General features: G+C 34.2%; 1 protein-coding gene across 2 annotated transcripts in view; it reads right to left on the bottom strand.

The window, feature by feature from the left end:
• Positions 1-18,560, bottom strand: part of ASCC3 (activating signal cointegrator 1 complex subunit 3) — a 361,766-nt gene that overhangs the window by 120,555 nt on the left and 222,651 nt on the right. For both annotated transcript variants that reach the window (XM_046005036.1, XM_046005037.1), the window contains exons 18-24: positions 17,555-17,719; positions 15,488-15,574; positions 14,465-14,641; positions 9,998-10,223; positions 8,385-8,539; positions 5,699-5,797; positions 4,197-4,365 (exon numbers count right to left, since the gene is read on the bottom strand). In XM_046005036.1, the coding sequence (XP_045860992.1) occupies positions 4,197-4,365; positions 5,699-5,797; positions 8,385-8,539; positions 9,998-10,223; positions 14,465-14,641; positions 15,488-15,574; positions 17,555-17,719 (1,078 nt within the window). The remainder of the gene's footprint in view (positions 1-4,196; positions 4,366-5,698; positions 5,798-8,384; positions 8,540-9,997; positions 10,224-14,464; positions 14,642-15,487; positions 15,575-17,554; positions 17,720-18,560) is intronic.

Here is an 18,560-nt window from a genome sequence, read left to right as displayed (position 1 = left end):
AGAGAGCCTTAAGGAATGTAGACCAGAAAGGAACAGAGACCATATACAGTAACAGTCACCTTACAAGCAATACAATGACACTAAATTCATTATCTTTCAATAGTTACCCTGAATGTAAATGGGCTAAATGCCCCAATCGAAAGACACAGGGTACCAGATTGGATAAAAAAAAACAAGGCCCATCAATATGCTATCTGCAAGGGACCCATTTTAGACCCATATACACCTCCAGATTTAAAGTGAATAAGTGGAACTCCATTTATCATGCTAATGGACATCAAAAGAAAGCTGGGGTATCACTCCTTATATCAGACAAATTAGATTTTAAACTGAAGATTGTAATAAGAGATGAGGAAGGACACTATATCATACTTAAAGGGTCTATCCAACAAGAAGATCAAATAATTTTAAATATCTATGCCCCTAACATGGAAGCAGCAATTAAATAAGCCAATTAATAACAAAATCAAAGAAACACATCGTCAGTAAAAGAATAATAGTAGGGGACTTTAACAACCCATCACTGAAATGGACAGATCAGCTAAGTGAAAGATCAACAAAGAAATAACGGCTTTAAATGACACACTGGACCAAATGGATTTCACAGATTTATTCAGAACATTCCATCCCAAAGCAACAGAATACACATTCTTCTCCAGTGCACGGGGAACATTCTCCACAACAGATCATGTCCTGGGTCACAAATCAAGTCTCAATTTTACCAGATGATTGGGATCATTCCCTGCATATTTTTGACCACAATGATTTGAAACTAGAACTCAATCATGAGAGGAAAGTTGGAAAGAATGCAAATACATGGAGGCTAAAGAGGATCCTACTAAAGAATCAATGGGTCAACCAGGAAATTAAAGAAGAATTAAAAAAAAATCATGGAAACAAATGAAAATGAAAATACAACTGTTCAAAATCTTTGAGAAAGGCACTACAGCCTTTCTCAAGAAACAAGAAAGGTCTCAAATACACAACCTAACCCTATACCTAAAGGAGCTGGAGAAAGAACAGCAAATAAAGCCTAAATCTAGGAGAAGAAGAGAAATAAAAGATCATAGCAGATATCAATGAAATAGAAACCAAAAGAACAGTTGAACAGATCAACGAAACTAGGAGTTGGTTCTTTGAAAGAATTAATAAGATTGATAACCCCCTGGCCAGACTTATCCAAAAGAAAAGAGAAAGGACCCAAATTAGTAAAAGCATGAATGAAAGAGGAGATATCACAACCAACACCAAAGAAATACAAGCAATTAAAAGAACACATTATGAGCAACTATATGCAAGCAAATTAGACAATCTGAAAGAAATGAATGCATTCCTAGAGACGTATAAACTACCAAAACTGAGCCAGAAGAAATAGAAAACCTGAACATACCCATAAATCAAAGATCTTCCAACAAATAAGAGCCCAGGGCCAGACAACTTCCTAGGGAATTCTACTAAACATTTAAAGAAGACTTAATACCCACTCTCCTGAAACTGTTCCAAAAAATAGACATGGAAGGGAAACTTCTAAACTCATTTTATGAGGCCAGCATTATCTTGATCCCAATACCAGACAAAGACCACATCAAAAAGGAGAATAACAGACCAATATCCCTGATGAACACAGATGCAAAAATTCTCACCAAAACACTAGCCAAGAGGATCTAACAGTACATTAAAAGGAGTATTCACCATGATCAAGTGGGATTTATAACTGGGCTGCAAGGTTAGTTCAACAAATGCAAATTAATCAATGTGATACAATACATCATAAAAGAAAGAACAAGAACCATATGATACTCTCAATAGATGCAGAAAAAGCATTTGACAAAGTACAGCATCCTTTCTTGATCAAAACTCTTCACAGTGTGGGGACAGAAGATACATACACCTCAATATCATTAAAGCCATCTACGAACAACTCACAGTGAATATTGTTCTCAATGGGGAAAAACTGAGAGCTTTCCCACGAAGTTCAAGAACATGGCAGGGATGTCCACTATCATCACTGCTATTCCATACAGAACTAGAAGTCATAGCCTCAGCAATCAGACAATAGAAAGAAATAAAAGGCATCTGAATTGGCAAAGAAGTCAAACTCACTTTCTGCAGATGATATGATACTTTATGTGGAAAACCCAGAAGACTCCACTCCAAAAGTGCTAGAACTCATCCAGGAATTCCATAAAATGTCAGGATATAAAATGAATGCATAGAAATCAAAGTATAAAATCTATACACCAACAAAAAGACAGAAGAAAGAGAAATTAAGGACTTGATCTCAATCACAATTGCACAAAAACCATAAGATACCTAGGAATAACTCTAACCAAAGAGGCAAAGAATCTGTACTCAGAAAACTATAGAATACTCATGAAAGAAATTGAGGAAGACACAGAGAAATGGAAAAACATTCCATGCTCATGGATTGGAAGAACAAATATTGTGAAAATGTCTACACCACCGAAAGCAATCTATACATTTAATGCAATCCTTACCAAAATACCATCAACTTTTTTCAAAGAAATGGAACAAATAATCCTAAAATTTGTATGGAACCAGAAAAGACCCAGAATAGCCAGAGGAATGTTGAAAAAGAAAACCAAAGCTGGTGGCATCACCATCATTTAAAGCCTTTATTTCTAATTCTGGACTTCAAGCTCTATTACGAAGCTGTAATCATCAAGACAGTATGGTACTGGCACAAAAACAGACTAACAGACTCATTGATGAATAGAATGGAATGGAGAGCCCAGAAATGGACCCTCAATGCTATGGTCAACTAATCTTTGACAAAGAGGAAAAAAATGTCCAATGGGAAAAAGACAGTGTCTTCAACAAATGGTGTTAGGACATGCAGAAGCCACATGCAGAAGAATGAAACTGGACCATTTCCTTATACCACACACAAAAATAGACTCAAATGGATGAAAGACCTGAATGTGAGACAGGAATCCACCAAAAATCCTTGAGGAGAACACAGGCAGCTACCTGTTCAACCTCAGCTGCAGCAACTTCTTCCTAGAAACATTGCCAAAGGCAAGGGAAGCAAGAACAAAAATGAACTATTGGGACTTCAAGATAAAAAGCTTTTGCAAAGTAAAGGAAACAGTCAACAAAACCAAAAGATAATTGACAGAATGGGAGAAGATATTTGCAAATGACATATCAGATAAGGGGCTAGTATCCAAAATCTATAAAGAACTTGTCAAACTCAACACCCAAAGAACAAATAATCCAATCAGGAAATGGGCAGAGGACATGAACAGACATTTCTGCAAAGAAGACATCCAGATGGACAACAGACACATGAAAAAATGCTCCATATCACTAGGCATCAGGGAAATACAAATCAAAACCACAATGAGATTCCACTTCACAGAGGTCAGAATGGCTAAAATTAACAAGTCAGGAAACGATAGATGTTGGTGAGGATACGGAGAAAGGGGAACCCTCCTACACTGTTGATGGTAATGCAAGCTGGTGCATCCACTCTGGAAAACAATATGGAGGTTCCTCAAAAAGTTGAAAACAGAGCTACCCTATAAGCAATTGTACTACTGGGTATTTACCCCCAAAATACAAATGTAGTGATCTGAAGTAGTATGTGCATCTTAATGTTTACAGCAGCAATGTACACAATAGCCAATCCATGGAAAGAGCCTAAATGTCCATCAACATTTGAATGGATAAAGGAGATGTGGTATATATATAAAATGGAATATTATGCAGCCAGCAAAAATTGAAATCTTGGCATTTGCAACGATGTGGATGGAACTAGAGGGTATCATGCTAAGTAAAATAAGTTAATTGGAGAAAGACAATTATCATATGATCTCACTGATTTGAGGCATTTGAGAAAGAATACAGAGAATCAAAGGGGAAGGGAGAGAAAATGAAAGAAGATGAAACTAGAGGGAGACAAACCATAAGAGACTCTAAGTCTCAGGAAATAAACTGAAGATTCTCTAGGGGAGGTGGGGTGGGAGGGATGGGGTGGCTGGATGATGGACATTGGGGAGGGTATGTGCTATGGTGAGCGCTGTGAACTGTGTAAGACTGATGAATCACAGACCTATACCCCTGAAACAAATAATACATTATATTTTAATAAAAAAATAATAAAAACACACACAAATAAAACAACAAACAACAACAACAATATCAATGATTCAAGTTACAATTCAATATGTTACCTGTATGGGGAGGATGTCTCTCTGGTAGAATCAGATGTTGAAAGTTGATAATACATACAGCCTCAGCTCCTAACCATCTATCAGACACTGCTCGGATGTAGTATTGGGAAGGCAAAGGCTCAAAAATAGGGATTGTAAATACCAGAAGTTGAGCTTCTTTACTAATGACCTAATGTGAAATAAAGTCTCAAGTGAATATGAATATTCTGATATCATAAAGGCCTTCTTAGTCTAGTGTTAAGAAAATGCTATCTACACCAACAGGTACTAAACAAGAAAATATCTTGGGTTTCTAAATAGCTGAGATAGAGGCGCCTAGATGGCTCGTCATTAAGTAGCTGCCTTTGACTCAGGTCATGATCCCAGGATCCTGCTTCCTGGAATCGAGCCCCACATGGGGCTCCCCGTTCAGTGGGAAGCCTGCTTCTCCCTCTCCCACTCCCCCTGCTTGTGTTCCCTCTCTCGCTGTGTCTCTCTCTGTCAAATAAATAAATATAAATAAGATCTTAAATAAATAAATAAATAGCTGAGATATTCAGGCACTTCAGAAATTTATATGTAGTTCCCTTCTGAGGATATCTGAGAAAGTAAAATTTATACACAATTTATATTATTGATATATGTATATCATCATGTACTAACAGACTACCAGTTTGACTCACTATCAGAATTCCCTAAATTTCTATTCATTAAATTACTTAACTTCATGATTTTACCAAATTATTTACTTAATATTTTTTTTTTTTTAAAGATTTTTTATTTAGTTATTTGACAGAGAGAGATCACAAGTAGACAGAGAAGCAGGCAGAGAGAGGGAAGCAGGCTCCCTGCTGAGCAGAGAGCCCGATGCGGGACTCGATCCCAGGACCCTGAGATCATGACCTGAGCCGAAGGCAGCGGCTTAACCCACCATGACCTAAAGTGGAATAACAGAACTTAGCATAAATAGAAGGTAATCATGAAAAGAAACACTGCTGTGAAATTCTACTGCTGTCTACCCAGGGTTCCCTGCCTAAAGCTTGTTTTCTCTTTGATAAAAAGAGAAATCACGGATGAAGCATCACAGCATAAAGATATGCTAGTATCAAATTGAGTCTTTCTTTTAGGATTTATGGAAAATTTTAAAAAATGCTCTTTTCATAATGTGAGTCAATATTCTGTAATATTTTTTGTAACATCTAAAGTATTAATTTTTATTTATTTAATTTTATTTATCCATGACATTATTTATCCCATCCATTTGACATATTTCACTCCTGTGCAGGTCATGCCTTGAACCATGATAAAGATTACAATTCAATTTCTCAACCTAAGATCACATTGAATATATGAATATAATAACATGCAATTCCTGTTACCTTTGAAACCAAACAGAAACATAAGAAAATAAAGCTTTAAGGGCACTAAGAAATTACAAAGTAATAGGTAAAAACAGAAATTATTTAGTTTATATTTTCTTCTTTCTATGATAGCAACATAATAATAGACACACCCATGTTTACCTGTTTTTTCAGAACTAGAAAATACTCTGAATGATAAATATGATCATTTGTAGGATCTTCTACCCAAATCCACCAAGGTTCTCCTACTGTCCCATGGACCTAGAGGAAAAATAATATTCTAATACTAAGTATATTTTAACTCAAGTAAGGGATATTGTTGTTTGCAAATCCAGCACCTATTCTGTTTCTAACAGCTTTACTGATATATAATTTACATTAAAAAGTTTACTCACTTAAAGTATACATTTCAATGGTTTTTATAAAGCTTTTACAACCATCTCTATAATCTTATTTAAGAATTACCCCCAAAAAGAAACCTTGCACCCATCTCCAGTCACTACTTTTCTTTCTCCATTGTCCCAACCTCCAAGCTTGACAACAACAATCTACTTTACAAAGATTTGCCTGTTGTGGAGATTTTATATAAATGGAATCATATAATATGCGGTCCTCTGTGACTAGCTTTTTTCATTTACCATGCTCTCAAGGTTCATTCATGTTCTATCATGTAACAGTACTTCATTCTTTTTCACTAACAAATAATATTCCATTGGAGAGATAGATATACTGTATTTTGTGTACTCATTCTTCTCCCTCTTTTTTTTTCCTAACAAAGCCCAGGCTTGTTAGGTGTTCATCTCTCTATTATGTGACTCAGGAAAAGGTGATTTTGGATAGCCCAAGCCAATCAGCTTATAGTATCCCCCTTATAACAAACAGCTTGTGGTAAGGGATAGGCACATGGCCAATCCTATTCCAATCAGACTGAGGAAAAGTCTTATGGTTCATGCTCTGGGTTGATGAAGTAGGGATGTGTTCACCTTTCCCCGTTAAATGTGAACAAGGAAGCACAGAAAACATTTGGAAAGTAGCCAAGAGTGTCAGGACAGCAAAAAGATGGGCCCTAAATGATGGCATTAAATAGATTCAATCACCTTTGGCCTATTCTACTGGTGGACCTTTCATTGTGGAAGATATTTTTTTTTTGCATAAGTCACTTTGAGATAAGTCAGGTTTTCTATTCTTGCAGCCAACAGAATTCTCACTGAGCTAAAGTTAACACTTTACACTAACGATTAAGTACTCTATCTTACTAATGAATTAAATCAAACTGTGGAAGATTTTTTTAATGGATACTGACAGAAGAAAACTGTGAAAAAAGGGAAATAAAACTTTTATGGATTTTAAAAACCCTCTATTATAAATATAAATGAAATGTGAGTATGGCTTAACTAATTTTACATTTTATGTAAAATTTAATGTTTACAGAAATATTAAATATAATTTTATATCATTTAGCTCTCACAGAATTTGTGAGAAAGATAATTATTATTATTATTACGCATGTTTACAGATGAGAAAACTGAAGAAATTACTGGTTAGGACAGTTTAAGACCAGTGGTAGATTTAAGACTATGGTTGGTTAATTTTTAAGCACGTTGATGAATAAAATTAATTCGTATTAAAATATATTAATAATGACAGGTAATGTAGAAGCTATTCACTTATACTAAATCAGAAACTTAAAATAACCATGTAAAGAAGGTACTGCTATTACAGTTACGGATTTCCTTGTCTTCCTCCACTGGCTTCTTTAAAGAAAGGATTGAGACTTAACTTACTTTTGTATCTACAATCACTACTCTACTGTAGTCTTTGTACAGCAACTGCTGCAAAGACAGACCTTAAAAAATGTTGACAGAATAGAAAGAGGATCCAGAGTAGAACTTCATATGTGTATGTGTGTACACGTTAAATACATATATATTTAAGATTTCATATATGTGACATATGGAAAAATAAAGCTAAAATATAAAATATGGTCAACCCTTACACATATTTTCATAAATGATTAGATTCTGAAATAGTTAGATATGGGAATACCAGGGTGGGGAGGGTGTCACAATCAGATGTGACTTAATTATAAACATAGTTACCATAACATCTAAGATTTAGAAATCTTATTATCTTATTATTATCTTATTCCTAATTCCTATTCCTAATTCTTTAGAAAGAAATAGGAATGTGATAGGTGTCAAGGAATGACATTTTCAAGAAAGACAATGTATAGTGCTGAATATTCAGAGAACTAAGGAAAATAACAGAAAAAGTCATTATTATGGCAACCAGTTAGGTTTTGGTGATCACTGAGAAAGTAGTCTCAGCAGGAAAGCAACTGGTGACCAGGAGGAAAACATAGAATACTCTTTCTACACATCTAATGGAAAATAGAAGAGGAGATTGATAGTTTGAAAAATATTAGGATTTTAAAAAGGCTCTTTTACTACAAAGAATCTTGTCTTTTTAGTAGGATAAAATGACAGCGTAAGTAGAGCTGGCAAAAATGAAGATAACAAAATCTTTAATCTTCTTTAAAATCTTCTTTAAAGACAGAATTATGCAAAGTCTTTATGAAAGTGAATCCACTAAACTATTGTTCAATGTTGAACTTTTAGGGTACCTAAGATGTTATGAAGAGGTCTCACTGGTTGCCATTTTAATATATTATATCATGTTTTTCTTGAGGATGATAGTAAATATTACTATAATGCTTTAAATGAATCTTCAATACGTATTCTTTTTAGAGTTTTCTATTATGTCTTAAGGATAGATGTAAGGAGGTATAGTCAAACCTGCAGTACAGACATTTTTGCTGACCACTGATATAGATATTTTCCACTTTTACCTGATCGTTCCAAGTAAAATCAGGACAGATGCTCAGTGTCACTCGGAGGACAGTCCGTGTGATGGGCTGAATGGATGCTTCCATTGTAACAGAAGGAATCTGATGAACACACTGCTTGACCTTGAGTCCAATATTCACATGATGCAGCATGTGACCTGTAAGGAAAACATCACACAGAAGAAATGTGTTCAGACAGAAAAAAAGCAATATAATCTGACTTGTAAATGGGATTTCAGAGAAGGTGGTTTTATTGCTTGTTTTATGATTTGCTATGTAGAATAGTTGACATTCTTGACCTGGCATGTTTGAATATTTTGTAATAGTTAACTTGAATTAGCAATTCATAGCTCTGAAAACCAGTATCAGGGTTTCTTCAGCTATTAATAGGGTTCTTAAAATTACTGAGACTTGACAGCATTTAAACTACTATAAACAGTCCTACTTTTCTCCTAGTTAGCTCATGATACATTAAAAAATTCAGTATTTTGTGAAAATAGCTATTAATTTGCTCAAAGTCTATTTCTCAACTCTATGACCATGATGGGAAATGCTTTAATAATCAAACACAAATCACCCATCCAAATTCATTTCCAGAAAAAAATAAAGCTAAAATATAAAATACGGTTAATGTAGCACAAACTTAATCACTTGTACTCATTTTCATAAATTACTAGATTTTGAAGTAGTTATGTATAGGAATGCCAAGGTGGGGGAGGGGGTCACAAACAGACTGTGACTGACTATAAACATTTTCCAAGCAATAAGTAAAAATAGATAATATTTAATAGTATCAATATTTCTTACATATCTTGGATCTTCATAATACAATTTTTAAAGTATGTTTATGAGCAAATCAAAATGTTCTATGTTCACCAGAATTTGAAACTAAAGTGGTTTTCCTTATTTTGATAAAATATTTACACACATTACTCCATTGTAAGTAATCTTAACTTCTCTATTTAATATTAATTTCTATGTTTATGGATACCTTCAACCATTCTGTCAAGTATTCTTACTATACAAGTGAAATAATTATCTCAACCTCTCTTCCATCATTGGGTCTTTTGCCAGCAGTAGTCCTCCCTCTTATTTCTCCTCAGCTTGACTCACTTCATGTGTAATGTCTATCCTATTCAGAATCTGAAATACTTTTTTTAAAGATTTTATTTATTTGATAGCGATCACAAGGAGGCAGAGAGGCAGGCAAAGAGAGAGAGAGAGAGAGAGAGAGAAAGAGAAAGAGAGAGAGGAGGAAGCAGGCTCCCTGCTGAGCAAAGAGCCTGATGCAGGGCTCGATCCCAGGACCCTGAGATCATGACTGGAGCTGAAGGCAGAGGCTTTAACCCACAGAGTCACCCAAGCGCCCCCAGAATCTGAAATATTAACTAATCAATACTTTGTAAGTTTGTCCAATAAAATGTTAAGTTATCTAGAAAAATAGTTTTTCAACATCATATGATAAAAGTAGAAGAACAAATGCTATTTACATACTGATACCAACTGGATTTAAAATGGTAAACAAATTTATCTTAACTATGAAAATGCAGTTTTCTTTTATATCTAATAAAATATTTTATTTGTACAGAACAATACATTAAAACGTTTCTGCTTACCTATTTCATCTTTCCTCATGTCTTTCAGTTTATCCACAGTAAGATTTTTTTCTTCTAATCTTGTTAGAATGTGTGGTGGTAAGACTGAAAACTGTCTCAAAGGGCTAGCCCAACCCCAAAGCCTCTTGTCAATGACTTTACTAAGATTCAGGAGCCTGTAGGTCATGGCAGGCCAACGTTTCCTCAGAGCAATTTCAAAAAGAGCACGGACAATTCTAGCTGCATTCTGAAGAATAAAAAGGGGGTTGGTGGTTAGGTACACTGTACTTTTAAATTTGTCAAATTTGTCATTCACACTCAATTTTACAAGATGTATGCCAAATTGCAGCCTTTAATTGTGGGCAACATCTATCCGCATATAACCTCAGTTATCTTCATTAGTTCTACATAAGAATAATCACATCTTTCATAGGTGGATGTTATCTTGTTAAATCACAGATGGTAGTCTCATATCCAAGTTCTTACGAGGCTTGACCCTACACCCCCTAACCAGAAACGAAGGAGGAAGAGATAAAAGTTATGTGTAAGACCTAGAAGGTTGTTGAGGCAATCTAGAATATAAGATACAGCCAAGGATACCCTTGGGTATATCGGGGGATGATTAAAAGTCTACTTAGGAAAATAAAGAAGACTCTGGGATCCAGTAAGAAAGAAAAATTAGTGTGAGAAGGGTGATAAACAAAATCCTGATGAGTTCAGCTACCTGTATTAATGGCTCCCTACAAAACAAGCAACACCTTAACTGCTTTATGTATCTCATTTAATTTGTATGCTATCTCCTTTAATCTTAAGGGCAACTGCATTCAATTGGTCTTGTTATTATAATTTTATACATGAAGATAACAGAGATGGTGAGGTTAATAATTTGACCAAGATCACACAGATAGTTGGTGTTAGAGTATCTATTCAAAGCCAGGTCTAAACAAGTCCAATTTAACCCCAAGGTTGTAAATTTGGTGGTCAGGAAAACTTCACTAATAGACATACAGAAAGTTACAAGGACTGAAGCCATTTTTAACATCTCTACAGTTAGTTTCCTTTTGTTTTGCCTTCTTCCCTCTATTACTAATGTTGCAGGTTATTTTACTGAAGATTGTTTTTTAAAGTCATGAAGTTGGGAAAAAACCTCACAATCTCAAATGACATCTATGTTTGAAAATGAAGAATGTTAAAATCTGTTCAAAATCATAAAAAAAGAGATAAAAATAGAGATTTTAAATAGCAAATAGGTGATCTGTGTTGAAATTACAAGGTAAAATGATCACAAGAGTTAAGGGCTTTGGTTTTCCATTTTATATAAAATATGTATTTGTCTCTTGACAGATTTGACCACTTTTTTAAACAATACAGTATTAGAAATTTAATAACAAAAATAGTACTTAAAAGTATGAGAACTGTTCTGATACCCAATAAAAATTACAGGATGTCCTCATATCAGGGAGATCATATGATAGTTGTCTTTCTCCGATTGACTTATTTCACTAAGCATGATACGCTCTAGTTCCATCCACGTCGTCGCAAATGGCAAGATTTCATTTCTTTTGATGGCTGCATAGTATTCCATTGTGTATATATACCACATCTTCTTGATCCATTCATCTGTTGATGGACATCTAGGTTCTTTCCATAGTCTGGCTATTGTAGACATTGCTGCTATAAACATTCGGGTATACGTGCCCCTTCGGATCACTATGTTTGTATCTTTAGGGTAAATACCCAGTAGTGCAATTGCTGGGTCATAGGGTAGTTCTATTTTCAACATTTTGAGGAACCTCCATGCTGTTTTCCAGAGTGGTTGGACCAGCTTGCATTCCCACCAACATGGGGGGTAGGGGGATAGGAGAAGAATAAATGAAACAAGATGGGATTGGGAGGGAGACAAACCATAAATAACTCTTAATCTCACAAAACAAACTGGGGGTTGCTGGGGGGAGGTGGGATTGGGAGAGGGGGAGCGGGCTATGGACATTGGGGAGGGGAGGCGAACCATAAGAGACTATGGACTCTGAAAAACAACCTGAGGGTTTTGAAGGGTCAGGGGTGGGAGGTTGGGGGAACAGGTGGTGGGTGATGGGGAGGGCACGTTTTGCATGGAGCACTGGGTGTTGTGCAAAAAGAATGAATACTGTTACGCTGAAAAAAAAAATAAATAAAAAGGGAAAAAAAAAGATAAAAAAAAAAATTACAGGATGACTCTTATTCGGCCCAGAGAATGATAAATAAAATGAACATTTTGATTACTGTATCTACCAAATAGTTCTTCTTCCGACGTCACACCTAGCTGCTCTTGTAAGAAGATGCCAGGCTAAATTTCCCAACTGTGTTTGAAAGTATGTTATTTTTCTATGTCAGAACCTATAGTTGTTCCCTAAAAGCTAAAAGAAATGGAAGAAGAAATCCCATGTGAGATATAGGCAGGCACTTTAATCTGGAATGAAATAAATTGGGAATAATGATCAGAGTACCTAATACATGCAGTTTAGAGAAGCTAAGAGAGGCTTTATTAACATCATAGAATATTTGTGCTAAGGATTTATCTCAGGGGCTAAGACAATCAAGTTTGAGAAATAGAGAAGGGATGACTATTTTACAGAGCTGAGAAGGTTGTTGTGGAACTGTTGTTGGTAGCTTACGTTTAAAAGATAAACTCAACAGTAATTTATCTAATGCATTCAAGGATGATAGACCCACAATAGCTATTTAAGAAAAACAAGGATGCTTTGAGATATAACCTTAATTTTCCAAGACTGACTTTCTGGGCACCAATCATAAAAAAACCCTAAGTTCTACACTGTAAAGCAATTCATGTGTCAGTCTTTAATAATATCTCCATAATCTTGAATCAAAAAGATATGTGACCAGATTATTCATCTAGAACCCAGAAAAGCTTTAACTTTTAGTTAAGCTATTAACTATTTCAATATAAAATCATTAGAAAATGTAAAATGACAACATCATTTTTCACAAAAGCAGATAAAATAAGTTAGAAACAATGGTTCCTATACAAGTCATACTGTTTAGAGATTATAAATTATATATAAATTTAGAGATTATAAATTATATATAACTTTTCTATGGCAGGAAATACATGTGTTCCAAGATACACCAAAAAAAATTTTTTTCCGCCACATTCATAGTTGGTTTACATGGTATAAAATCATCACCTGGTTCCTTGGTTACTTTGATGAAATTACTGAATTCATTCAACTTGTTTACCAATATATCTTGGTTCATGTTTGCAAATACTTCATATTTACAGTTATTTCAAAGCACTCCTGTGTACTCATGGCTGTTAATAATAACTTATTTAACACAAACATATTTTTCATATTCTTTGAACAAAATTACCAACATAAGATACATAGCAGAATAGTTTCTATATTTAAAATAAGATTAAGCTTTTATTTCTCTTTAACTTAGAGGAGGCACTACTCAATGAAAAATGATGAAAAAGGGATTCTTTTTTATTTTTCTTTTAATTACTGTATAGTTAACATATAGTGTTATATTAGTTTCAGGTGTACAATACAGTGATTCAACACTCCATACACTAGTCAGCGCTCAAAACAACAAATACAGTCCATAGTCCCCGTCACCCATTTCACCCATCCCCCTCACCCACCTCCCCTCTGGTGACCACCAGTTTGTTCTTCATAATTAAGAGTCTGAAAAAAAAAAAAAAAAAAAAAGAGTCTGTTTCACGGTTTGCCATGAAACAATACCTTTTTCTCTTGAAAAAGGTATACTTGATAAGTAAAAAGTATTTAAAAAAAAATCTAGAAGGAAAGCCTCATTTGAAAGAAAAATACTGCAAAAAATAACCTGCTTTACTTCACATGAGTGAATACATAAATGGCTGGAATATAAAAACATAAATACTACAGCCTTTTATACTGTAGTATTTAAAAAAACCTTATACATTTAATGAGCTGAAATTTAGGGAATATTTTTCTTTCAGTTCTCAATTTTTAGTATCATCAGTAGGGAAGAAAGATTACTTTATTTATCAGAGACTTATCAGACTGAAAATATGGTCTGAAGTGCTGCTACGAAGTCTTATTTAATGGTAAAAAAAACCTTGTTTATATTTCTAACATTTGGGTTAAGTTACAAAGGTTCCACAATCTTTTATTCTGCTTGCAATATTCTCGTATTATTGCCCTTTGTAAATAAAAGAAATGAACTTGATCGTGTAAAGCAGAAAAAAAAAATGTTGGTATCTTTAAACTCTAAAATAAAAACAACAGCAACATCAAAAAGAACCAAACCAACCACCAAATCCCACCTTTATTTCTGATCTAATAGTACAGAGGGCATAAAAAATGTGCAAATTAAACAGAACCAGTTCTGCAATAAAATGGTACTTGGCAGCATGTCACAGTGCAATGCATTCACAGTATAGCATGAATGAGTATCTTGAGTCTCTAAAACTAAACAAGGAAGAGGAAACAGGTAGGGTATTCTTACCTGTGCAACATATGCAGAATCTGATATAAGGGAGAAACTGTCCATCTCTCCTCGGCTGATGTAAGTTTGCAGTAGGATGTTTATTTTCCCGTAACTGTTCTCTACACCTCCAGGAGCTGCGAGTTCACAGAAATTGTTTAATAAGGCATCTAGCTCTTCTATTTCCTCTTCTCTGACCTGGAAGAGTCAATGTTTTTATAAGATTATTTGGGCTGATTTACTGAAATTTTACATATTGAAATAAAACCACATTGCATGTTTTTTTAAGGTTTCCATTTTTCAACACTTCTTTTTTACACTAATAAAATAGTAAATTTTCACAGGTAGCTAATAAAATACAATAAGAAACTATCTTGAGGCTGATACAATTACATTTTATTATTCATCACCAATATTAAAGTTGCCATTGACATATAAAAATTTGATATGCCACAAAAATTAAATCTTCTGACCTTACCATCCTTCAGTTGATGAGATTTCATATTTTATTTGACCAGAGTAAAACCTCTGCCCAAATGGATTAGGGCAAACTTGAATTATCTTCAAATGCATTCATTATAGTCATATATTTTTATATGGTATAACACATTCATAGCTTAAAGCTGTGAAGTACTATGATTCACAGTATTAAAGTTTTCACTGTTAATAAGATTAAATTATAATATGGGTACAGAAATACTCATATCTAAGTTTGAATCATGCATGTCCTTTATATTTTCTTCAGTGAACCTTATATTGCAAATAAACCAAAAATCTACATACTGTATTCTCTGCCAGTTTCATTATTGCAAAACCTATTTAAATTTTATTTGATTTGCAGTAGAGAGTCGGGAATGACAGGAAGTGACATACTCTAGGATAGTGGACACTGTTGATAAATGGAAGAACATTGCTGACACTCTAAATGCGAAGTGCTATACAGCTTATATTGTAACAGGAATAACAAATAATTATAAGCTTTTATAAATGAATGAATGTATATAAGCCAAAAATGCATTTGATTCAAGCTTCAAATAATCTTACCTTGATTTGATCAAATTCTTCAGCTTTGGAGACGATAGCAAAAATATCACTTTCTGTTTTGTGAGCATCAAAGAATTCATTGAAGGTCTACCAAAGCAAGTGTTATATTTAATTAAGATAGAAGATCCAGTGAAATATTTTCAATTAAAAAGTGAATAGAAAGTCACACATTCTTAAAGAATATCTGAGTCCTACACAATGCAGAGTTATTATGTCTGTGGTATACTATTTATTTTTTTTTCTTTTTTACTGCGGTATACACTTCTTGACCATTGCTTTAAAGTCATCAAATTCAACAAAGACTAAAAAATTTCCTAAAACATAACTAGCTTTAGAAGAAAAAAAAATCAATAAAATCAGTTATTAAAACGTGTATTATATAGCTAAAAAAAATGTTCAGCATAACCGTCTGGCCTTGGTTAATTTTCAGCACAGGCATGTGGAAATCTGTACCATTTGCCAACTTTAAGCTGAACATATCATATAAAATTCGGTGAGGAACAACTAAAATTATGCAACCTGAAAATTCTGGTGAAGGCCTCAAAATATTACTAGTGACGGCATATACAAATTCAGGAAACTGGGAAGAAAAAAAATCAGTGGAAGACCACATAGAATAAAGACAAAACTGAACATTGGGGAGGGGAGGCGAACCATAAGAGACTATGGACTCTGAAAAACAACCTGAGGGTTTTGAAGGGTCAGGGGTGGGAGGTTGGGGGAACAGGTGGTGGGTGATGGGGAGGGCACGTTTTGCATGGAGCACTGGGTGTTGTGCAAAAAGAATGAATACTGTTACACTGAAGAAAAATAAATAAATAAAAAGGGAAAAAAAAAAAAAAAAGACAAAACTGAAGAAGGGTTACAGTTCTTGAAAGAGCTACACACAGGCATAAAATATAGTTTGGCAGTAACATACTACCTAGTGGGAAAATGAGGAAGGTTACTTAGTGGACAAAAGGAGTGCAAACAAGCGCGTGAGCAGGTGATAGCAGCAGGAGAGAGCTAGGGGCAATGTTCTGGGTTGAGGAAGATCAGATCACACTTGTGGGATGATACATATTAAAAGAAGAAACCTAAATTGCTGTACAAAATGCAAGATTTATTTGGGGAAAGATGAGGAAAAGCTAGTAGGCACACAAAGGTGTTTTCTGAGACGTGTAAAATGTATAAGAATGTGTTAAATAAGTACAAAACTTATACTTCATATTGGCCTAGGTTTTCATATTTCTGAAGAAATTTCACTTTAGTGATTTCTATTACATTTCCCTTCTAAAAACATATTTAGGTATCCCAAAAATGAATATAAGAAAAAAAATTCAAACTCTTTCTCTATAAAAAGGAGAGTAAAAATGTGTTTTAACCCATCTTGGTCTTGAATTTAAGACTGCCCTCACAGGTAATTCCTGTGTATTAACATATGTAGGTATATATACATGCATGTGTATTAACAGATGTAGGTATATATACATGCATGTAAACACACACAAAGACATGCATATGCTCCTTAAAATGTAAATATCACAGTGGCATCCTATCTTACTCAAGATTACATTAAACAGCAAAAAGTTAAGGCTGCACTGTAGTCTAAATTATCCTTGAAAACTCTTAAATTGCCCAAATAGTACAGCTGGGTTGACCTGATAACTGCAGTAGTTTTTCTAATTCTTCTTTAGTCAGTATTTATCTATAATCTACAATTAATTTTTCAACTTTTACTCACTGATATCATTAAGCCATCATCTCCTGCTTAAATTCATTCAGTAAACTCATTCAGGCATTCATTCCATAGGTCTCCCCCACATGCTCAGTGTTTTAGCCTTGGGTGTGCCTACTGCTTAGGATATACTCACTGAATGGATGGCAAAAGGGTCCTTATTACTTAAAGTTTTATTTTTCTCTTCTGTTTACTGAATTCATGTTTTTGAAGTCATGTAAGTTAAATGCACTTTGTTCTATTAGTGCTTTTTATAAAAAAATTTCCATTAATACAGTATTTTGAAGTCTAGAAAGTATTTATATCTAAGAGCAAACGTATTATTGTATTTGTTACACTCAGTATAATACCTCAATGGTGTTGTATTTAATATAGTAGTGGCTGGCAGTTCTACCCAAATCAGTGGAAGAAAAATATCCAGTTCTCTCTTCAAAACGAATCATCCGAGCTTTGTCTAGTTTTCGACCAACTTCAATGACCAACTGTTCTCGATGCTTTGCTAATGTTGGGTCAATCTGCAGGAAAAAGAAATATATATAAACATTTGAATATTTCTTTAGAGAGTCATCATTTACAAACATATACCTATTTATGGAAATTAATTTTTTGTTGATATTTAGTTAGAATAAAATTTCTTATTAAAATTTTTTAAAGAAGTACATTTTTATAAATTTGGGACATAAATAGAAAATATTTTAATCCATTCGATAAAGTAAGCCTTAAAAATTCACTAAGATTATCAACTTTACTATGATATATTTAGGTAGTAATATTTTAGAGTCTAAAATTCTTATCTTAAAAAATATTTTACTTATTTATTTGACACAGAGAGACAGCAAGAGAGGGAACACAAGCAGGGAGAGTGGGAGAGGGAGAACAGGCTTCCCGCTGAGCAGGGAGCTGGATGAGGGGCTCAATCCCATAACCCTGGGATCATGACCCGAGCCAAAGGCAGATGCTTAGCCAACTGAGCCACCCAAGAATCCCTAAATAGCTTCTTTCTAAATAGGACATTTAACACACAATACTAACAAAAATTCTTAAATATTGTGATATGTGTATAAATATGTGTATGTATGTGTACATATATACAGACACACACACCAAGTCCTGAAGGTCATGCTCTAGTCAGGAGCAATGAATATGACCTTCAAAGAGAAGGGAGAGGAATATGAAAATTCTTTATAAATCAATTAATGAATTAACACTCCTACTATTCCTTCTAACTTACATTTTGACGGTAGCTTATTCATACACTAAACATAGCTAAAGTAAATTTTAAAATCAGAAAAATGAGGCAAAGGAAAGTCAAATGTAGGGAAGATGGAATCAAAAGCCATTATATATTTGCTATAA

Source organism: Meles meles, chromosome 5 (assembly GCF_922984935.1).
Source record: "Meles meles chromosome 5, mMelMel3.1 paternal haplotype, whole genome shotgun sequence".
NCBI lineage: Eukaryota > Metazoa > Chordata > Mammalia > Carnivora > Mustelidae > Meles > Meles meles.
The sequence above is the reverse complement of the archived record's forward strand: the minus strand, read 5'-3'. Positions and strand labels throughout refer to the sequence as shown.